Source organism: Eschrichtius robustus, chromosome 5 (genome assembly GCF_028021215.1).
Source record: "Eschrichtius robustus isolate mEscRob2 chromosome 5, mEscRob2.pri, whole genome shotgun sequence".
Lineage (NCBI taxonomy): Eukaryota > Metazoa > Chordata > Mammalia > Artiodactyla > Eschrichtiidae > Eschrichtius > Eschrichtius robustus.
This window is the reverse complement of record NC_090828.1, coordinates 145,095,026-145,118,980: the sequence shown is the minus strand read 5'-3', so window position 1 is coordinate 145,118,980 and position 23,955 is coordinate 145,095,026. Positions and strand designations below refer to the sequence as shown.

The window sequence follows — 23,955 nt, the reverse complement described above, 5'->3', positions numbered from 1 at the left end:
GGGCGGGGACTCAAAACCAGCCAGAACCCACTGTCTTTTAATTGAGATCACACACCTGGTCTCAGGACCTAATGAGGCTCAGGGTCTTGATGTCTCATAGCAGAAAGAATTCAGTGAGAGGCAAAGTGATGGGTAAGAAGTGGATTTATTTAGAGAGAAACACACTCCACAGACAGAGGGTGGGCCATCTCAGAAGGCAAGAGGCCCCAAAATATGGTGTGGTTAGTTTTTATGGGCTGTGTAATTTCATAGGCTAATGAGTGGGGATTATTCCAGCTATTTTGGGGGAAGGGGCAGAGATTTCCAGGAATTGGGCCACCACCCACTTTTGGCCATTTATGGTTGGCCTCAGAACTGTCATGGAGCTGGTGGGAGTGTCATTTAGCTAATGCATTACAATGAGCATATAGTGAGGCTCAAGGTCTACTGGAAGTCGAATCTTCCGCCATCTTGGATCTAGTTGGTTCTTACCAGTTTCTGTCATATCCTATGGCTATGTCATTCTTTCAAAGGTCGTGCCCTGCTCCCCTTCCCTCCTGTTTCATTACTATGCCTAGTAACAGCAAAATACACATTCCTTTCAAGGGTACATGGTTTGTTTACTAGGAGAGAAAATATGTTGAGCCATAAAACAAGCTTCAATAAATTTTTTATTGTGTTGTAATTAATATAACATTATATTAGTTTCAGGTGTACAGCATAGTGATTAACTATTTCTATACCTTATGAAACAATCAACACAGTAAGTCCCGTTATCATCTGTCACCATATAAAATTATTATAGTATTATTGACTATATTCCCTCTATATACATTACTTCCCCATGGCTTCTTTTATAGCTGGAAGTTTGTGTTCTTAATCCATTTCACATTTTTGTCTTTACCTGCACCCTTTTCTCCCCTCTGGCAACCACTCGTTTGTTCTCTGTGTCTGTGAGTCTCTTTTTGTTTTTTTAGATTCCACGTATAAATGAAATCATAAGGTATTTGTTTTTCTCTTTCTAGTTATTTCACTTTCATAATACCCTCCAGGTCCATCCATGTTGCCGTAGTTGGCAAGATTTTATTCTTTTTTTATGGCTGAGTAATATTCATACACACACACATATACAAACACATCACATCTTCTTCATCCATTCATGATCGATGGACACTTAGGTTGTTTCCATATCTTGGCTGTTACAAGTAGTGCTGCAGTGAACACAGGGGTGCATAAATCTTTTTGATTTAGTGTTTTCATTTTCTTTGGATACATACCCAGGTGTGGAACTGCTGGATCATATGGTTGTTCTATTATTAGATTTTTGAGGACGCGCCATACTGTCTTCCGTGGTGGCTGCACATATTTACATTCCCACCAACAGTGCACAAAGATTCCCTTTTCTCCACATCCTCGTCAACACTTGCTGCTTCTTGTCTTTTTGATGATAGCCGTTCTGACGGGTGTGAGGTGGTATCTCACTGTAGTTTTGATTTGCCTTTCTCTGATAATTAATGATGTTGAACACCTTTTAATGTCCCTGTTGGCCATGTGTATGTCTTTGTAAAAAATGTCTATTCAGGTCTTCTGCCCATTTTTTAATCACATTTGTGTTTTGATACTGAGTTGTATAAAAAAGTTCTTTATATACTTGGATATCAGCCCCTTATTGGATATATCATTTGCAAGTGTCTTCTCTCATTTGGTAGGCTACCTTTCTGTTTTGCTGGTTTGCTTCACTGTGCAGAATCTTCTAATTTGATGTAGTCCCATTGTTTATTTTTGCTTTTGCTGCCCTTACCTGAGGAGACATATCCAAAAAATAGTGCTAAGACTAATGTCAAAGAGGTTACTGTCTGTGTTTTCTTCTTGGAGTTTTATGATTTCAGGTATTACATTTAAGTCTTTAATCCATTTTGAATTTATTTTTGTATATGGTGTGAGAAAGTTGTCCAGTTTTCATTTTTCTGCATGTAGCATCCAGTTTTCCCAACACCATTTATTGAAGAGACTGTCTTTTCTCCATTGTATATTCTTGTCTTCTTGTCATAGATTAATTGACCATGTGAGCATAGGTTTATTTCTGGGCTCTCTATTCTCTTCCACTGATCTGTGTGTCTATTTCTATGCCAGTACCAGACTGTTTTGGTTACTGTAGCTTTGTACTATAGTCTGATGTCAGGGAGCATGATTCCTCCAGCTCTGTCATTTCTCAAGATTGTTTGATTATTCGGGGTCTTTTGTGTTTCCAAACAAATTTTTTTTTTAACTTTTCATTTTATTTTGGAGTATAGGTGATTAGCAATGTTGTGATAGTTTCAGCTGTACAGGAGAGTGACTCAGTTATACATATATATGTATCTATTCCATGCAAATTTTGAAATTATTTGTTCTAGTTCTGTGAAAAATGCCATTGGTATTTTGATAGGGATTGCATTAAATATATAGACTGCCTTGGGTAGTATGGCCGTTTTAACAATATTAATTCTTCCAATCCAAGAATACAGTGTATCTTTCCATCTGTTTGTGTCCTCTTCAGTTTCTTTCATCAGTGTCTTATAGTTTTCCAGGTTTTACATCCTTATGTAGGTTTATTCCCAGGTATTTTATTCTTTTTAATGTGATGGTCAATGGGATTGTTTCCTTAATTTCTCTTTCTGATAGTTCGTTGTTAGTGTATAGAAGTGGAACAGATTTCTGCATATTAATTTTGTATTTTGGGGTCCTTTTTTATGATTTTCATTTCTGTGTTTGTGTTGCCCATCTGTTCTCTTTTCTTGCTTTCTACTTTATCCTTTGGAGCTCTTAGCCTGTTAATCATAGTTGTTTTAAACTCCCAGTCTGATAAGTCCCACATTCCTCTCATATCTGGTTCTGATGCTTACTCTGTCTTTACATTGTGTTTTTTGCCTTTTGGTATGCCTTGTAATCTCTTCTTGATGGGCAGATACGATACCCTGGTAACAGGAACGCTGTAAATAGGCTCTTAGTAATGTGGTGGTGAGGTGTCCACGGAGGGGGGTTTTCTGTAGTCCTGTGATTAGCTCTCAGTGTTTTAATGAGCCCAGGCCTCTAGACTGAGCTTCACAGTGTTTCTCATTTTTTTCCTCTCCCCTTGGGTGGGACAGGATGGCTAGAGTGGGCTGGACTTGGGTATTTTCCTTCCCCAGGTCAGGCTCTGGTTAACGAGTTTCCCCTAAAGGTAGGCCTTGTTAAGAGCAGAGTGCTCTGGCCTAGTTCACATGGTTTCTTTCCCTTTCCCTGTCGGAAATCGGAGGGTACTTTACTTTGGTATTTACTGTCGAAATCTATTTGAGCTTCTAGAGCTAAATCTCACAATACCGTGAGGGCCGCCCTATGACTGGGGCCTCTTGGGGTTTTTAACTCTCGGGGTTGACCACGCTGAGCCTTCAACAACTCATAAAATACAGTTCAGGTTTTCCTGCCCTGGCACTGCTTCCTCTGGCAGTTTCTGCTCCTGACTCTTCTCTGGGAAGCTCTGATTCCCTGTACTCAGCTGTTGGTCTCTCAAATCTTGGGGGTAGCAGTTTGCCCTGTGCTCTTCCCTTCCTTGTGTATTTAAGAAGAGTTGTGGATTTTTCAATCTGTTGAGCTTGTTACTTGTTGCCAGGATGGAGTGGTGATTTCCAAGCTCTTAACGTGCAGAAAACTACTTGCAGTTTTAAAGAGTAAATAACTATATTATTGGTATTCTTAAAATTTTAACTTGTGATATGTGTTTTTATGTATTTCTTTAGATACAAAATTGGGAAATGTATAGTTTACAGCAAATGTTCTGATAAAACTAAGCTCAGTTGAGCATATAAATTCTAATTATTTTTTTCACGAAGCACCAAAAACCTTAGATTCTTTATGTACTTTATATATGTATATATAATTAAATATTTAGACATTACTAAACATACAGTTAAAAGATTATTTTTTAATTTTTTTGATTAATATTTTTATCTTTGTTCAAGATTTTAAATACTCCAATTCATTCTCTTTTTATCCAGGTTGAAGATTGTAAAAATTTCTTTTAAGTGCAAACAGTTTTTTATTCAACTGAGAAAAGAATTGGTGAGTTGATCTTATTAACATAAATTAAGTCCTTTAAGAAATAAGTCGTCATTCATTACAGAACTTTTAGTGCAAGTAAACATGTTATTAATACTGTTAATAACTGCCTACTCAGTTAATTAATTCATGTTTTATGGCAAAGTATTTCCCTAGTGTTTCTGTGGTTCTGATCAGAAGTTATTCTAGATGTCTGTTCTGCTATCTCTTGAACTTAGAAACTGATCTCAATTGTGATGTTCATTGTCGTCCCCAGGGTCCATTCATGAGGTCAGTAACTGAGCATTTATATGTCCTTTTTCTTTTTCTTTTTTTTTTTTAAACTAAATCTACAGCACTTCCTTTCACATATGAATACATTTCATTTGGGGTATTCTGAGCATTTAGTTTTGTTCCTAGTTCATGAACGTGTAGTACATTTCCTCCCTTTGTTGGACTAGTGATGTCCTTTTTGTGTATTAAATACAACACGTTATCACAGAAAGTACAGTGTTGGAACGAATTTCATCTTATAAATGATTTTATCTATTTCATCAAATTAAATTAACCTTATCCTTTGACGGACGTTACTAGAAGTCTTGACAAATTAATGCACATTTCAGGATGTTTATATGTGTATAAAACGTATTCAGGGACTTCCCTGGCGGTCCAGTGGTTAAGACTTCGCTTTCCAGTGCAGGGGGTGCGGGGTCGATCCCCGGTCGGGGAGCTAAGATCCCACATGCCTCGAGGCCAAAAAACCAAAACATAAAACAGAAGCAATGTTGTAACAAATTCAATAAAGGCTTAAAAAAAATGGTCCACATCAAAAATACATAATAAATAAATAATAAAATAAAATGTATTCAAAGCCTTAAAATATATTTGAATCAAATGTATTTTATAGAGGATATTGATCTACTGACTATGATTCATCATTTATACTCACAAAACATAGAAGTTTTATTTCAAGAGAGTTTTTATTGAAATAAAACCAACAGAAATTAAGTATAGTGCTTGATAAGTATATAATATACAATGTTATTATGTAGAACATTACTACCACCCTGGAAGCTGGTATTATTGCTAATGGAGTTGACGCCCACTAGCAGTCATTAACTCTCCCAAAAGGTAAATATTATTCTCATTTGTATCATCATGGATTAGTTTGCTTAGTTTTGAATTTTAAAATATAAAATCATACAGAATGTTTTCATTTTTATCTGCCTTCTTTCCCTTAACATTGTGAGATTCATCCATGTTGTTACACATAGCGATAGTTTGCTCCATTGCTGTGGAATTCTACTGAATGAATATACCATACATTAGTTATTCATTCTCACTATGTTAGTGGACAGTTTTGCCATTTCCATGTTGTGGCTATTATGATTAATGCTGTTAATGAACATTCTTGTACATGTTTCAGTGAATGTTTAGAGGAATAAAATATAATAAATCTTATCTGGAAACTAGAGAACAAACATCTTACTTTGATAATTATATTGGTAGGAGGCGGTATTTAAGTCAACTTTTCCAATTTGCTTCCCATTATAGTGCTATTGTTGTTAGTAATAATAATAATATAGTATCTAACATTTCTTAAGGTCTTACTGTGTGCCTGGTAATATATCAACCATTTTCATATCATTTAATCTTCACAACCATTCTCTGAGGTAGTGTTAGTGCATACAAAGCAACTGTTAAACATAATTAAGAATTCTCTGGTGATCGAGAAGTGATATTTTAAGCATATCATCTTCTGACATCACAGTTTAATATTTATACATGGGCATTTTACTGTATTTTAGTCATGGAAGATATCTTCATGACCTTTTGATAGGCAAAGATTGCTTTAATAGGACGTAGAAGGGAAACTAACATTAAAGGAGAAGATCAGTAACTAGAACTGTGTTAAAATTAAGAACTATGTTCGTCAAAAGACATGATTAAGAAAGTCAAATAGCACAGAATATGTGTATAATACACACACACCATGTATGTCCTTGGTTGTATATCCAACCCAATCCAGAAGTACGCTAGTGACTTGAACAGACACTCCAGAACTGAGAATATCTCCATGGCCAGTAACATGAAAAGCTGTTGAACCTCAGTTAAGCATCAGAGAGATACAAATTATAACCAGCATGTGATAATTTCACACAGCCACCAGAACAGTGGGACAAAGAGATGGGTGAAGCGGTGACAGGGGAGTGTGAGGAGCATACATGCTGGCGGAAGGGAGTGTCTATTGAGCTGATCGTTTTGGGGGACTGCTGGGTGCTACCGGCTAGAGGTGAGCACATGACATCTACGACCCAGCAACAGAAATTCGCACCTACGTGCGTCAGACAAAATACAGGAATACACATAGGAACAACATTTTTACATCACCAAACTAGAAACATTAAATGTCTGTCAACAGTAAACAGATAAATAAACTGTGGTCTATTCGTATGAGAGAATAGTGTGTAGAATGAAATGAGTCAATTACTGCTTCACAATTACATGGAGGAATATAGAAACATAATATTGAACAGAAGAAGTCAGACCTAAAGACATACATGTATGAGTCCGTGTATGTAAAGTTGAGAAACAAGCATGATTAACCTGTGGGCATAAAAGACAGAAGGTGGGCACATGTGTAGAGGTCATCTGGTAGAACGGGCAGACAAAGGGTGCTCAGAGGTGCTGCTAACAGTCTGTTTCTGGACCTGGTTGCAGTCACTGTGTGAAATCAGAGCTGTACACCTTGACATGTATGCCTTGCTATGGATAGTTCAGTGAAACTATTTATTTAAATAGTAATTTGTGCCAAATTTTTAAAGAAAAATTAAAGAAATGCTTCTGTTGCTACTTATTTTAACTTTTTAATTAATTAATTAATTTATTTATGTTTGGCTGTGTTGGGTCTTTTTGCTGCGCGCGGGCTTTCTCTAGTTGCGGCGAGCGGGGGCTACTCTTTGTTGCGGTGCGCGGGCTTCTCATTGCGGTGGCTTCTCTTGTTGCAGAGCACGGGCTTTAGGCGCATGGGCTTCAATAGATGTGGCACGTGGGCTCAGTAGTTGTGGCTCGCAGGCTCTAGAGCGCAGGTTCAGTAGTTGTGGCGCACGGGCTTAGTTGCTCCATGGCATGTGGGATCTTCCCGGACCAGGGCTCAAACCCATGTCCCCTTCATTGGCAGGCTGATTCTTAACCACTGCGCTACCAGGGGAGTCCTTGTTGCTACTTATTTTAAAATAAGAATTTCAAAATAGTGTTCAGAAGTACTGAATGTTTTTATTTACTTATTTACAATCTAGACAGATTTATAAGTTTAGAGATATTGTTGAAAGGTGCGTTGATGTATCTCAAAGTTTAATTTGTGGGCCAGGATTGTATTTTGAAATAATTATAGCTACTAAGTTTTGAAAGTAGATATATATCAATTTTTAAATTTGTTTCTAACCGTGTTCTAAAATAAAAGTTCCTATGAGTTGTGATATTACCGAATGAGGTCCACATTTTCCATTAATTTTACTGCTTTTTTATTGGATAAGCAAAAAAGACACAGGAAGGGTTAGTGTTTGTAAGGGTACAGTATTTACCTGTAAAAAATAAATTAAATGGAGCATTAGATCCTGACATTCTCATGATATTCTCTGCATTTTGTCATTTATTACAGCATGAATCTAGAGAAACATTATTGGGATTTAACATGGTGAATTACAGAGCATGTAAAAACTTGTGGAAAGCATGTGTAGAACATCACACATTCTTCCGTTTGGACAGACCACTTCCACCTCAAAAGAATTTTTTTGCACATTATTTTACATTAGGTTCAAAATTCCGGTATTGGTAAGTATTGCTTATGCTTTGATACTTCAGTGTTGGATTTTTTCCTCCCTTTAAATAAAAGTCTAGTTTACTGAACCGTAGAATCTGTTACTCATGCGCGCCTACTGAGTCAAAATCTCTGCAGAGTGTGGCCCCTTTGTCTAATCAGCAGAAAGTTCTGTAGGTTCTCATCATAAAGCCAGACTTGAGAAACCTGTTCCATTACCTATATTCCAGGTCACTATTTCCTAAAGTAAATCAACTGTATTTAATTAGTTACAGTCTACTCCTGCTATAATTTCCATTGTCTTTGTTAAATATTTGTAAGATGACTTTATCGTGAAGAAAATATGTAGATGTGGCCCAGAAAAGATTTGTATTGTAAACCTCAAGCATTTATAAATGCCCCATTTGTAATCAGAAAAAAAAAACAACAACAGCATAAAGCGTAGTACAGGATATACCATTAAAAAACACATCCTCGCACCGTGATGAAGAGTGGCCCCCACTCGCCGCAACTGGAGAAAGCCCTCACACAGAAACGAAGACCCAACACAGCCAAAAATAAAAATAATAAATAAATAATAAATAAAAAATTAAAAAAAAAAAAACAAAACACATCCTCCTTCCAAATAAGTGGTAAAAGTAGCCCAAAAATTCAGTATCAGCACTTAACTGGAATTAAGGAAATTGTAACCATAAAAAAGGCACAGCAGATTCTTAAGTGGCTTGATGTCATGATTGGCTCCCCTGTCACCATCCTAAAAGCAGTACTGGGAAAGTAAGGTGTTGGTACTTGTAAATTTAAAGGTAATTAGGTTTAGGGAATGAGAATGACATCAGTAGTGAGAGTCGGAAAAATCAAAAAGTCTTATCTATTGGTACTAAATCTTAGCAGGTACAGAAGAAATCTCTAGTGAGAGAACAGTGCAGACCATACTGGTATTCCTTCAGTAAACTTAATTCCTTACCTAAACGACCACCGGGGTTGTTACACAAGAACTATACTTAACTTTAGCAGAACTCTTTCTTCCCTCTGACCTTGAAAATACGACGTACATGTCAATATACACACACCACTTCACTTAGGCAACAAAGAAATTAATAGAATGTAGTAGCCAACCTTTAACCATAATTTAAACCAGTCTCAGATGAAAAAAAAAAATCAAGTAATTTCCCCAAACTATACCACAGAAAACAAAATCTAGTCACGATGACTACAGATACCAAAGACATTTAAAGAAACCAGTTTGGGAGAAAATCATCCCTGAAACAGGAAGAAATTTCTACCTAGATATTAACAACAAAAAACTAGCTCAAGGGACTTGCCCAGCGGTCCAGTGGTTAAGGCTCTGCACTTCCACTGCAGGGGGCATGGGTTCGATCCCTGGTCAGGGAACTAGGGTCCTTCATGCCGCATGTTGCAGCCAAAAAAAACGAGAACAAAACAAAAAAGAAGGGAAATTTCTCTTCATGGAAGTTGAAGCACTAAATAGTAAATTAAGTAATTCTTTAAAAAAAAAAAAAAAGCTCAACGACTATCTAATTAAAAAAGAAAATACTGGTTGAGGGCAGCAACACTTGCCATTCAGGCTGTTATTGCCCTTGGGGGAATATGGACCTAGTACGGGCAGATTTTACATTTTTAAAACAGTTTTATTAAGGTATAATTGACATAGAATAAGTTACCATATTTAAAGTTTAAAATTTCATGTTTGGAGATGTATATACATCCATGCACCCATCACCACAATTAAGATAGCAAGCATATCCACCCCGGAATTTTCCTCATACCCCTCTGAAACCCCTTTTCTCTCACCTCTCTTTGTCCCCATGTATCCGCTGGTCTGCTTTCTGTTTCTATAAATTGGTTTGCATTTTCTAGGATTTTATATAAATTGAAACATATATTTTGCATATTCTTTACATATATATTACATACTCTTTTACTTGGCATAATTATTCTGAAATTCATCTATGTTGTTGCCTGGATTGATGGTTCATTTCTTTTTATTGTAGGGTAGTATTCCATTGTGTAGATATAACACATTTTGTTTATCCATTCACTTAATTATGGATATCAAGTGGGTTGTTTCTCTGTTTGGCTTGCTTCCCGACTTGGGCTATTACAAATAAAGCTGCTGTGAACATTGATGTGGAAGGGTCTGTATGGACATTTGCTTTAAGTTCCCTTGGTTAAATACCTAGGAGTGGAATCGCCAGATCTTATGGTAGATGTATGTTTAACTTTGCAAGAAACTGCTGGTCGTTTTTCCAAAGCACGTGTATCTTTTTACATGCCCACCAGCAGTGTATGAGAGTTCTAATTCCACCAGATTCTTACCACTGCCTCCTGGTATCTTTTCATTTGACTAGTTTTCTGAAGAGCATGTAATTTTGATAAGTTCAATTTACCAGTTTTTTCTTTCATGGATCTTTCTTTTGGTGTCATATCTTTGCCTAACCCAAGGTCACAAAGATTTATTCCTGTTTTCTTCTAAGAGTTTTACAGTTTTAACCCTTACATTTAGGTCTATGATCTATTTGAAAGTAATTTTTGCATATGGTGTGAAGTATGGATTGAAGTTTGTCTTTTTACATATGGATATCCAGTGTTCAAGCATTTTTTGTTGAAAAGATTACTCTTTCTCCACAGCATTGCCTTTGCACCTTTGCTAGAAATCAGTGGTCCATATTTGGGTGGACTTATTTCTGGACTTTTTAACAATAAGTCTTAAGTCCAGTAGTATTAGTCTTCCAACTTTGTTCTTTTTAGAAGTTGTTTTGAATGTTCTAGGCCCGTTGCAGTTTCATCTGAATTTTAGAATTAGCTGATCACTTTCTACAAGAAAGACTTCTGGGATTCTAATTGGAATTGTGCTGAAACTATAGATCAATTTCAGGAGAATTGACATCTTAAAAATACTGAGTTTTCTCTACTAGAACTAAGCAGTGAATTTGGTAAGGTTGCAGGATACAAAATTAATGCACAGAAATCTCTTGCATTCCTATACACTAACAACGAAAGATCAGAAACAGAAATTAAGGAAACAACCCTATTTACCTTCGCAACAAAAAGAGTAAAATACCTAGGAATAAACCTACCTAGGGAGACAAAAGACCTGTATGCAGAAAACTATAAAACACTGATGAAAGAAATCAAAGATGACATAAACAGATGGAGAAATGTACCATGTTCTTGGATTGGAAGAATCAACATTGTGAAAATGACTATACTACCCAAAGCAATCTACAGATTCAGTGCAATCCCTATCAAATTACCAATGGCATTCTTCACAGAATTAGAACCAAAAATGTTATGCTTTGTATGGAAACACAAAAGACCCTGAATAGCCAGAGCAATCTTGAGAAAGAAAAATGGAGCTAAAACATAGGAAAAACACTCTTTGACATAAACCACAGCAAGATCTTCTCCGACCCACCTCCTAGAGTAATGAAAATAAAAACAAAAATAAACAAATGGGACCTAATTAAACTTAAAAGCTTTTACACAGCAAAGGAAACCATAAACAAGACAAAAAGACAATCCTCAGAATGGGAGAAAATATTTGCAAATGAAGCAACAGACAAAGGATTAATCTCCAAAATATACAAACAGCTCATGGAGCGCAATATCAAAAAAAACAACCGAATCAAAAAATGGGCGGAAGACCTAAATAGGTATTTCACCAAAGAAGACATACAGATGGCCAGGAGGCACATGAAAAGATGCTCAACATCACTAATTATTAGAGAAATGCAAATCAAAACTACAGCGAGGTATCACCTCACACTGGGCAGAATGGCCATCATCAAAACTACAAACAATAAATGCTGGAGAAGGTGTGGAGAAAAGGGAACCCTCTTGAACTGTTGGTGGGAATGTAAATTAATATAACCACTGTGGAGAACAGTATGGAGTTTCCTTAAAAAACTAAAAATTGGGACTACCCTGGTGGCGCAGTGGTTAAGAATCGCCTGCCAATGCAGGGGACACAGGTTCGATCCCTGGTCCGGGAAGATCCCACATGCCACGGAGCAACTAAGCCCGTACGCCACAACTACTGAGCCTGTGCTCGAGAGCCCGTGAGCCACAGCTATTGAAGCCCTTGTGCCTAGAGCCCGTGCTCTGCAACAAGAGAAGCCAGCTCAATGAGAAACCCGCACACCACAATGAAGAGTAGCCCCTGTTTGCCGCAACTAGAGAAAGCCCGCGTGCAGCAACGAAGACCCAACGCAGCCAAAAATAAATAAAATTAAAATAAATAATCATATCTTCAAAAATGTATGGATGTACTTACATATAAAAAAAAAAAAACTAAAAATAGAACTACCAAATGACCCAGCAATCCCACTCCTGGGCATATAGCCTGAGAAAACCATAATTCAAAAGGACACATGTACCCCAGTGTTCATTGCAGCACTATTTACAGTAGCCAGGACATGGAAACAACCTAAATGTCCAATGACAGATGAATGGATAAGGAAGATGTGGTACATATACGCAGTGGAATATTAGCCATAAAAAGGAACGAAATTGGGTCATTTGTAGAGATGTGGATGGACTTAGAGTGTGTCATACAGAGTGAAGTAAGCCAGAGAGAGAAAAACAAATATTGTATATTAACGCATACATGTGGAATATAGAAAAATGGTAATAGATGAACCTGTTTTCAGGGCAGGAATAAAGATGTAGAGATAGAGAACCGACATGTGGACACAGGGGGGAAGGGGAGGGTGGGACGAATTGGGAGATTAGGATAGACATATATACACTGCCATGCGTAAAATAGATAGCTAGTGGGAACCTGCTGTATAGCACAGGGAGCTCAGCTCGGTGCTCTGTGACTACCTACATGGGTAGGATGTGGGGTGGGGTGGGAGGGAGGTCCAAGAGGGAGGGGATACATGTATACACATAGCTGATTCACTCCATTGTATAGCAGAAACTAACACAACATTGTAAAGCAATTTTACTCCAATAAAAAAAATACTGAGTTTTCTGACTCATGAAACATGGTATATCTTTTTTTTTTTTTTTTTTTATACACTTCTCAGCCCTCTGGGAGCAAGCTTTTTTTTTTAACATCTTTATTGGTGTATAATTGCTTTACAATGGTGTGTGGTATATCTTTTTATTTACTTAAATGTTATTTCTCAGCAATGTTTGTAGTTTTCAGCATACACCTCTTTCACATCTTTGCCAAATGTATCCTTAATTATTTCATGTTTTTGATGCTATTATAAATTGTCTTATTATATTTTAATTTCAGATTGTTCATCACAGTTAATTAGAAATACAATTGTTTTTTTATGTTGATCTTGTTTTGTTAAACTTTGCTTTTACCTCATTTATTTTAGGAGCTTCTTTTATAGTTGCCGAAAGATTTTCTTCCTAGAGGCTAAAAACAGTCTTAATTTTTCCTTTCTATTCTGATCCTTTTTATTTCTTTTTCTTTACTTGTTGCCCCAGCTAGAGCCGCCAGTCTAGTGTTGAGTAGAAGTGGTGAGAGCAGATATCCTTGTCTTGTTCCTTATCTTAGGGGAAGACACTCAGTATTTCACTATTAAGTGTGATGTTGGTTGTGGGCTTTCACACATGCCCTATATCATGCATGTTGAGGCAGTTCCTCTATTTCGCATTTGTGGGAAGTTTTTATTAGGATTGGTTATTGGTTTTTGTCAAATGCTTTTTCTGCAGCTATCACAATGATCATATGGGTTTTCTTTTTAGTTGTTTATTTGATGAATTATATTGATTGACTGTCAAATGGTAAAGCAACCGTACATTCCTGAGATAAACCCCACTTGGTTATGATCTATTATCCTGTTTATATATTATTTTATTTAATTTGCTTACATTTTGTTTAGAATTTTTGCGTTTATGTTTGTGAAGGATATTTCCCTTTAGTTTTCTTTTGTAATGTCATTATCAGGTTTGGTGTCAGGATCATTTTGGCCTCATTGAATGAGTTGGGAAGTATTTCCTCATTTTCAGTTTTCTAGAAGAGTTTCTGTAGTAATATTATTTCCTTTTAAAATGTTTGATAGAATTTTCCAGTTCTGTTCTTTCTAAGGCAGAAGCGTTATTTATAGGAGGCTTTTGAACAGCACATTCAGATTCTTTAATACAAATGAAGCGGTTCAGGTTTTCTCTTTCTTCCTGGGTGGACTTTGATCATGTTTTTCAGGGACTTCATCTATTTTGTCTAAGTTCTTGAGTATTTTGGCATAAAGGTTGTAATATTACCCTATTATATTTTCAATATCTCTAGAATCTAGTAAGGTCATTTCTCTCATTCTTGATATTGGTAATTTGTGTCTTCTCTCTTTTTCCCTTATCAGTCTTGTTAGAGGTTTATCACTTGGGATTAAATATTTTTAAACACTGTGAATGCTAAATAAAACCTTTCTTCAGGTTTGTATGTAGCTTATGGGCCACCCTTTGTCTGTCAAATCTTAAAGGAAAAAAGTGACCGAAAAATACTAAACCAGGTTCCCGTTCAAGTCTAGAGTCAGTAGCTAGGCAGTATCAAATATACAAAACCTCAGGGAATATAACATCTCTGAGCTTATTTTGAAAAAAAATTTAATGGTAAAGTTTAGCCATCCAAGAGAGAATTCAAAATGACTCAAGAAGAATCTTGGTGAAAGAAGTCAGAATAAAGATTAAATTCTTTAAACATGGAACGAATCCTTGACAACTATGAGAATTATAACTACGGAATAGTATTAAAATGTTATAAACTTGGACAAAGTAAAAGTAATAATATAACTAAGAAAGCAAGAGGAAGCAGGGACTAGTGAACTATGTGAATCCATATTAACAAAAATTAAATATTAATACACTAAGTTTTTAAGGTTTTCCCTGACCTTTTTATTCTCCTCCTCCTCCTCCTCCTTCTTTTTTAAATGAATGGTAGCCTTTTTCTTTCCTTTAATTCAAGAGAAATCCATTTAATATTTTCATTGTGGCCATATATAGCATAATCACATTGTAATAGAATTATATCCATATTTGTAGCCTTTTCTATGTATGTATAGAGTTTCAGAATGATTTTTGCCTGCTCATAATAGAGATTATTTCTTAGGGGTATGGCTGTGGCTAAATCTGTTAGTTTACTTTTTTTGTTATGCTTTTCGATATTGCTTGAATTACTTACAAGAAGCCTGCATGCTTTCACCAATTGGTATATTCTCATTGTTCTTAAGATAAGTATCTTGCTGTCAGAATTTAGTGTTTTTAGATTATGTTACAGTTTTACATTTTGTTCTAATTATACTAAACCCTATAGAATAATATGGATAATATGACATATGAACACTTCATTTTTCCCTCATATTTGAATTTAATCTTTATATTTTTATTATGAAATTCAACTTGTTAATTCAGCCTTTTGAGTAATAATGTCCCATTTGAATCCTCTTTCCTGGAAAATTACTCTATCAGTTCGGGAAACAGGAAGCTCTTTTGATTTTTCAGATAAAAGCAATTTAATTGAGGCAGTTGGTTTCTAACACAGGTGTTAGGAAGGCTGGGAAAACAAAAGGGAGGGGGTTTGGAGAAGCAGCAGGAGGAATGGGTAATGCCCGAGGGTCAGAAGCTTGTGTCACTCTGGGCTGGAGCCCACAAGCTGAAACCTGCTGCTGCCCTGGATTCTGGTGCTGCTTTGGTCAGGGATGGCATCCTCTGCGGGGTTCTGTTTCTCTCTGTGCCCTGTGCCTGCTGCTGTTACAGCGGCTGCCAGCATCTGACGGTCACCTGCTTCTGATCCGCTCCGCTTTCTGATCTCCTACCAGAAAAAAGGCGGAACTGACAGGAAGCCAGCTTGCAGGGGAGCCTCCAAGATGCAGGGCGTAGCAGACAGAGCAGGACAGGACTGAGGCCCGGGCAGCTCGGCTAACGTGAAATTAAATTAGTGTATATAAGTAAGCCGCAGATGTCTACAGTGGTAAAAGCTAGACTTGATGTTTATAGTCCTTAAGAACTTCCAAAACGTATCCAAAATACTTTCTAATCACCAAAATGATTAATAATCTTGTGAGCGGTGTAGGAATGGCAGCATGACAAATGTTTATCTGGATACAGTCCTATCCCTAATGGATACACATGAGATAAATGCTTTTCCTCCTCATTATAAGCAATGGTTGGGAATACTAGCACTCTTGTCATCTCTCACAAAGACTGAGAGATGGAATTTGGAATATCGGGGGATTTAATACTTCCTTTACCAGCCTCCTCACGCACACCCCCCCTTGTTGTCTCTGTTCCAAAATGCCCAGGGGATTACAGTCCTTGTTCTAATGTGGAAGTACAAAGCAGTGGTGAACCTCAATCCGTTACCTTGTTCACAATTGCAAGTATAGCTCATTCTTCTTAGAGGAAATATATCATCTTAAGACACATCAACTTATCTGAATTTTAAAATCGTGACAATGTTTCTGACTTTTCCATTAAAACTTGAACAGAGGGCTTCCCTGGTGGCGCAGTGGTTGAGAATCTGCCTGCCAATGCAGGGGACACGGGTTCGAGCCCTGGTCTGGGAGGATCCCGCATGCCGCGGAGCAGCTGGGCCCGTGAGCCACAATTACTGAGCCTGCGCCTCTGGAGCCTGTGCTCTGCAACAGGAGAGGCCGCGATAGTGAGAGGCCCGCGCACTGCGATGAAGAGTGGCCCCCGCTTGCCACAACTAGAGAAAGCCCTTGAACAGAAACGAAGACCCAACACAGCCATAAAAAAATAAATTAATTTAAAAAAAAAAAGAACTTAAAAAAAAAAAAAACTTGAACAGATGTGCCATTCTATTCACATTTATCTATACTTGTCCATAGAAGATGATCTTAAAATTGCTTACTTATTGGCTTTGGAAACCTATATTTGGCTGCTTTTTTATATATTAAATTTCTATCTGTGTAAATGTTTGTATTTGATATTCTAGACATTTATGTTCATTCACTCAAATAATGTGATGTGTCAAGTAACAGATTCTCTGAGAACCAAGTTTTTATTTACAAATTTGCTCTCAACACATTGGAGTACCACAGAGGAAGCTCAGTTCCCAGGCATAAACGGTGTGCTTGGGAGACCAATCAGCTTCAAGAGAAACCCCTGTAATGCCCAACTCCCAACCATATTCTGACTTTCATTCCTTCTAATATAAAAATATCTGGGGTTGCCTGTATCTGGACGTGGAGGGATTTGAGGATGTGTCTGTGATCATTATCAGTAGGTGAGGAGGAAAAGCTTGCCCAAGGAAAGAGCAGTTCTTCGAGATCTCCCCATGTGTCAGGCCCTTGTTGAAGGAGTAGTAAAGACACTAGCCAAACCGCAGACGTGGCAGGAGGGCAGGGCTTAGATGAGCTGGGACAGAGCAACCTGTTTCTGAGTCTAGAGGGAGTGCCTTTCCAGGGCATAGCAGAGGAGGAATTCCTCTCAGATAGAATTACTTCTTTCATACTCACTCCCAAACAAAGGAGTATCTGAACACAAAGTGTCTTTGGAACACGTCCTTGTTCATTAACGGAAGAAGTGTAGTTAAGCTTCATCCATCCAGGTAGAAGTGGAATGTAGTCCATTCTTTCCTTCTTACCCTCTGCTAGAAATGTCTTGTCTCTTATGTAATTGTAGTGTAGTCATGCTGTGTGTTGTCATTTTATCTTGTAGTTCTCTTTAAGGTTTTCTTACTGTACGTATTTATCTATTTCAGTGGGAGAACTGAAGTCCAGTCAGTTCAATATGGCAAAGAAAAGGCAATTAAAGACAGGGTGTTTGCAAGGTAAGCCACTTCTAATTCAGTGTCTGAATTTTTTTTAAAGCAAGGTTAAAATTGCTAAAAACTTTTTCCAAATATGATTACAGAATTATCACATGATTCCTTCTTTAATTAAATGATAAATTATGTTGAGCGAGTAATGAAATAGTTTGTCTAGTTTACTCAATCATTTTTTTTTAGTGGACCAAGGATTGTAACCCTGACTAAGCAGAATCAAGTATTATATTATTAATATAACATTTTGTTGGAAGGCTTGTTTCCCTTTGGTTAACATTTTTGAGAAACATAGTGACTCATCTCATATATTATCCAGCCCATTTCTTCTTTCTTTAAATCATATTGTTAAGAAATAAGTTGCCTTTTATTTGGGTGCTATTTTGTTATCTTCATTTTTTAAGATCTGTTAATAACCAGTTTGCTTTTCAACAAGTGAGATGACATGATCAGATTTATGGTTTAGAAAATAGTTTTATAAGCAAGGATAGAGAATGAATTAGAAGTAAAGGCTGGGTACCCAGAGACCAGTTAGGTTACTGCAGTAATCCAAATGAAAATAACAAAGGCCTGAACTAAAACACTGACAGTGAAGTGGTTAATAGGGAACAAATTTGAGGAACTTATTTTGCGGGTGGAACAAGCACAAGTTGTTGACCAATTGGTGGAGGTGTGTGAGAGACAGGAGTATCTGGAAAGACTTGTCAGCTTGGAGTGACATAAAATGGACAGGGGTTACAGGAGAGAACAGATTTGTAATAGAAGAGGTTAAATTGGCACAGGTCTAGTTTGAGATGCCTGAGCAATAATCTAACCAGATTGTCCAATAGATGATTAAAAACTCAGCCAAGAGCTCTGACAAGGGAGAGTGACCAGATTGGTGGCAGCTAATCTTTACTGAAGACCTACTGTGCCGAGCATTGTTTCAGGCCTTGGGAACACAGTGAAGAACAAGATACTGCACTCTGATTGGTGGAGCAGACGCCTAGTATAGGTGAGGGCTGAGGCAGGGAAGGCCCTGAGCCGGAGCCAGTAGTGGGCAGGGTGCGCACAGCAGTGGTGCAGGAGATGGCTAGACGGGCGGGCAGCGGCCGGAGTCTGTGTAGCCCTGTGCTGGGAACGGTGAGGACTTAGGATTGTAAGTGGAGGCCAGGGGGACTGGGGGCATGGGAGGGATATAAATTGACTTGCATTTTAAAAATGTGGTAGAGTTCTTGTGCTTTAGAGTGATAAACTGAAGTATCTACAAGTATCGTATGGTTGCTGGGATTTGCTTCAGAATAATTGGGGGGCGAGGTGAAACACGAGTCTCATGATGATGCTGTTGAACCTGGGGCCTGAGTACACAGGGTTTATCAAACTCTTCTTTCTACTTCTGTTTATATTTGAAATGTTCCAAAATAAAAACATGGGGGAGGGTGGGAGATTAGCCTGGCTGCTGGGATAGAATCACTCTGTGGGGATGTGAGTGGAAGAGGGTGACCAGTTAATCTCATAGTGGCTAATGCTTATTTTGTACTTACCTGTGCCAGGCAGTGTTTGTATATTAGCTCACAACCCCCAAACTCAGTGAGGTAATAAATCCATTGCAGATGAGAAAACTGAGCGAGTTTGAATAATTTACCTGAGATTATACAGAGAGTGAGGGATGCAGCAAGATTCTAACCAGGCATCCCAGGTTCTTACCCACACTTTTAACCTGTGTGCGGTAGTTTTTGCTGTTCTGCGTGAGACATGTGACGCTTGACTCCTTCCCTGCCTCAGATGTGAAAGGTGATCCCGTTATTGTCTGTCTCCTGCACTAGGTAGGATGTCAGCTCTAGGAGGACGGGAGTCTGTCTGTCTGAATTCACCACAGTAGCCACAGTTCTCTAGTGAGTGGGGTATGGTAGATGTTTTTAAATGAAGCAGTGTATTTTCAGTGAAAATGGCTTGGAGAGGGTGAGTCTTTAAAGAGGTCATGAGCTTAGCGTCTGCTGCCAGTGGAGGCCTGAGAGTTTTAATAAACGAGAAGTGGAGAATTTCGCTTTTTACTTTAATTTTGCTCTCAGTCTTTGTCCGAAAGACCTCCTGCTTTGTGTTTCTAGGCTAAAAAGCTGCTGTTTTTTTTCTTTCCTCTAAAAGCAGAAACTGCTTTATTGCTTTCTCTACTCCACAAATGATGGCTCATTTTTTTTTTTTAAAGCTCCAACAATGCCAAATAACATAAAGAAAAATCGTGACCCCAACACAATCATTTAAAATTGTTTTGTATTTACTATTCAAGATTTTGCCATGTATATACTCGCAGATATTGATATGTATGTCTATATTTTATTTGTTTTAAAAATTGTTTCATACTTTTTCTTGCTTGTTTTTATCACTTAGCGTATCATAGGAATTTTCTTTGATGTTGAAAAATCTGCAGTCGTTCATGTCAGTAAATCTTAAACACTTAAGTCCTTTTATCCTGAGCTGTAGATTTAATTGCAAGATCCTTCCCTTCGTCCTGCCACTGGTCCGTGTACACAGTCAGAGTCATTTCTGAGGCTGAGGCTGTGCCGGCACTGTGCCTGGAATGCTTGTAAAAATAAAAAACAAATAATATTACAAGTTCCTTGGAGTAAGGACATTTGAAACAAAAAAATCATTAGAACATGATTTTTATGTGTTTGAATAATAAAATGTACTTGGGTTTTTTAATTTTCCCCTTCATTCCTGGCTTACCCTCATCCTGATTTGTCTATGAATGATCTGTCCAATTGGAAAATTGTCAATGAAAAATGCCTTGATGTAGGAAAGATTTCGCTGGTCAGGGCATATAGCATTTTGCTGTGATAAGTTTAACTTGAATTTGAATGATGTAATTCATTTCAGCATTTGTTCAAAAAGGTTTTGAAATTGATTTATTTTGGCTTTATTTTTAGATTTATTGAGGGAAATATTGTCAATTTCTCTATTAAATATAAATCTTGGTGTCATATTAGTGGCTTAGTTATTTCAGAAGGGAGAAAGAAAGAAAGTAAAAACACAGAGATGTCTGCCCCAATAGATACGGCTGCTGAAATTACTCAAATTCCTCCTTTCCACAGTCGTAGATACTCTTGTTTCTAGTTAGAAAGTACTAAGGACCTGTACAAAGGTAAAATGTACAGTAAAATGTTAATTTGAAACCATTTTCCTTGAAATTGCTCTTGAGAAAGGAATAGTTCACTTCCTGTCAACTTTGTTTTAACTTAAAATGTACATATTTATTCTAGTTCTTAGTACTATAACTTTTTTGCAACACTCCTTTCAGACTTGTTAAAATCAAAGTAAATATTTTTCTGATTCTTCTATGTTAAAACAGCACCATACAAAATATTTGCACTTTTTTATTCTTTTCCTAACAAGAAGCTTAACTTTTTGTCTTGCTTGATATTTGTAAAAATACTGAACATGATTTCATAACTAGTTCTACTGTAATATGATATCCTAATATGAATACCAAATCATAGGTGTGTTTACATATTAATGTTAATATCACATGCAAATGACTTCCTTTATTTATATGTGTTAATGCTTTAATATTTTGAGCATATCAGATTTTGAGAGATATACATATAGTTACACCTGCATCTTATTAGTTCATTTTTTTTTCCAGAGCAGTTCCCAATACATTTTATTTTATTTTATTATTTATTTATGTTTTAAATTTAATATTTAAAAAATTTTTTTTAATTTTTATTTTATATTGGAGTATAGTTGATTAACAGTGTTGCGTTAGTTTCAGGTGTACAGCAAAGTGATTCAGTTACACATATACAAGTATCTATTCATTTTCAAATTCTTTTTCCATTTCTGTTATTACAGAATATTGAATAGAACTCCCTGTGCTATGCAGTAGGCCCTTGTTGGTTACCTATCTATCTATCTATTTATTTATTTGGCTGCGCCGGGTCTTAGTTGTGGCATGTGAACTCTTAGTTGCGGTATATGGGATCTAGTTCCCTGAGCAGGGATTGAACCCAGGCCCCCTGCATTGGGAGCGTGGAGTCTTAGCCACTGGACCACCAGGGAAGTCCCTGGTTATCTATTTAAAATATAGCAGTGTGTGCATGGGAATCCCAAACCCCAGTCTATCCCTCCTCCCCCACTTTTCTCTGCCTGGTAACCATAAGCTCATTTTCTAAGTCTGTGAGTTTGTTTCTGTTTTGTAAAGAAGTTTATTTATATCATTTTTTTAAAGATTCCACATATAAGTGGTATCATATGATATTTGTCTTTCTCTGTCTGACTTACTTCACTTAGTATGATAGTCACCAGTCAGATAGTTCTTCATTTTATATATGCATTATTAAAATGTGAAATTGTTTAGCAGGTTATCTTATAAAACAAATATTATTCAGTGAGTAGTAGAGATAAAATTCCGATATGATGGGCCCCAAATAACTGTCCTGTTTCTTTTGTTGTGCTGGAATTGTATGAATCCACTTTGAAATAATAAGTCATCATCTAGGACAAGGTCTTAATAGTACTTTTTAATGCTCGTACTAGCTCTGAAAGACAAGCTTTTCTGGGATTGTGATGATCTGATGCATATCTATCAAAATGCCCTAATGGTTTTAGCAATTATTAAATTATTCTGTTAGAGTATTAGAGAATTCTAGAATTCTTGTCCACTCCTTGGAATTTTAGTTGGCAGTATAAATAGTTAGAAAAGATTTCTCCTTAAACTTTTTATGTAAGGTTGTTTTTTTCAGCAATAATAAATGTTAACTTATTTTTCTGATACATCAACTCTTTGAATTGCTTTCAGACTTTTTCAGTTATCATATAATATCTAAGAAGAAAGCAAAAGAATGTTCCCATGCAACAGAAAAATAAGGTGCCATGGTCAGAAAATAAATTTACCACATTGCAAACACTGATGAAGTGTGGTATTTTTTTCTCTGAAGTTTCCACACTCAACAGGAAACATAGACAGCGAGCTTGAGTGGGTGGGTCTCTGAGGTTAAAACTGTTAATAAAATACCTTGAAGTTTAGTTTTAAATGCAAAGCATTTCCAACCATGTTTAGTTTGTTAACAACAGTAAAGTGTTCTGATGCCTTGTATTAGGTGAGTATAACTGGATTTTTTTCCTCCTTCAAATGACTCTTTCCCTCTTTTAGAAAATGAAAATAGTTGATCTCCTGACTGTGGTTAGTGAACTCACTTAAACAGTTTACATTTAATAATCCAATATGTGAGTAATCTGTTTATTAACATTAAGAATTATGTTAATAGAAGAGCATTAATAGAAGAGCCATAAATGCTGTTTCTTTTAATAATCTTTACTTCATTTTAAAAATCTAATGCATGAGATAATATACTTTATTTTTATTTTATTGTGACTGATGAGGTGGTTAGACTAAATGGTATCCTGACTTGTCTTCAAATCAGAAATTCCTGTAATTTAAACTCATGGTAATGGGAAATGTTTATGCTTTAATGACTTCAGATTCACTTATGAAAAATGAAATCTGAGTCAACGACTTTTTTAAAAAAATTGATAACGTTACATCTCTTTTAGAAAATGTTCAGTGTTCTTAAGTTAAGGAGATGTCAGTCAACTATATTTCAATTTAAAACTAAGTAAAAGAAAAAAAAGCAACATCATTAGGCCAAACTAAAAAGATTTTAGCTATGAATACATGAAATGATAGGGCATTTGTGTGGTTTGGATTCAGAAGTAATTTAAGTTACTTGTGGTTTAGTAAAATTAATAAACTAAAACACTGCACTGAAAATGTAGATACTCATAGATCATTTCAGAAGGTAGGGAAGGACCGTAGGAGCGTACATTTTACTAGAAAATTTTGATATTTAGATGTAGAAACTTAAGTGATTTGTCTGTGGGAAGGTCAAAGCTAGGATTGATGGTCCCCACTCATTGTTGTTTTTTTTTTTAAAATAAATTTATTTATTTACTTTTGGCTGCGTTGGGTCTCCGTTGCTGTGCATGGGCTCTCTCTAGTTGCGGTGTGCGGGCTTCTCATTGCAGTGGCTTCTCTTGTTGCGGAGCACGGGCTCTAGGCACGCAGGCTTCAGTAGTTGTGGCACACAGGCTCAATAGTTGCGCCTCGTGGGCTCTAGAGCGCAGGCTCAGTAGTTGTGGCGCACGGGCTTAGTTGCTCCGTGGCATGTGGGATCTTCCCGGACCGGGCCTCAAACCCGTGTCCCCTGCATTGGCAGGCGGATTCTTAACCACTGCACCACCAGGGAAGCCCCCCACTCATTGTTTTAATGCTTCCTACTATGTATGTAAATTTTCTTGAGTACTCGTGGTCAGTGTTACCGTGCTTTGTAGTCTAGTCTATTTGTATGTGCTTCAGTGAGTT

General features: G+C 36.9%; 1 protein-coding gene across 2 annotated transcripts in view; it reads left to right on the top strand.

The window, feature by feature from the left end:
• PTPN4 (protein tyrosine phosphatase non-receptor type 4) overlaps positions 1 to 23,955 on the top strand; it is a 182,224-nt gene that overhangs the window by 110,464 nt on the left and 47,805 nt on the right. For both annotated transcript variants that reach the window (XM_068545383.1, XM_068545384.1), the window contains exons 11-13: positions 3,996 to 4,059; positions 7,697 to 7,869; positions 17,556 to 17,624. In XM_068545383.1, coding sequence (XP_068401484.1) covers positions 3,996 to 4,059; positions 7,697 to 7,869; positions 17,556 to 17,624 — 306 coding nt within the window. The remainder of the gene's footprint in view (positions 1 to 3,995; positions 4,060 to 7,696; positions 7,870 to 17,555; positions 17,625 to 23,955) is intronic.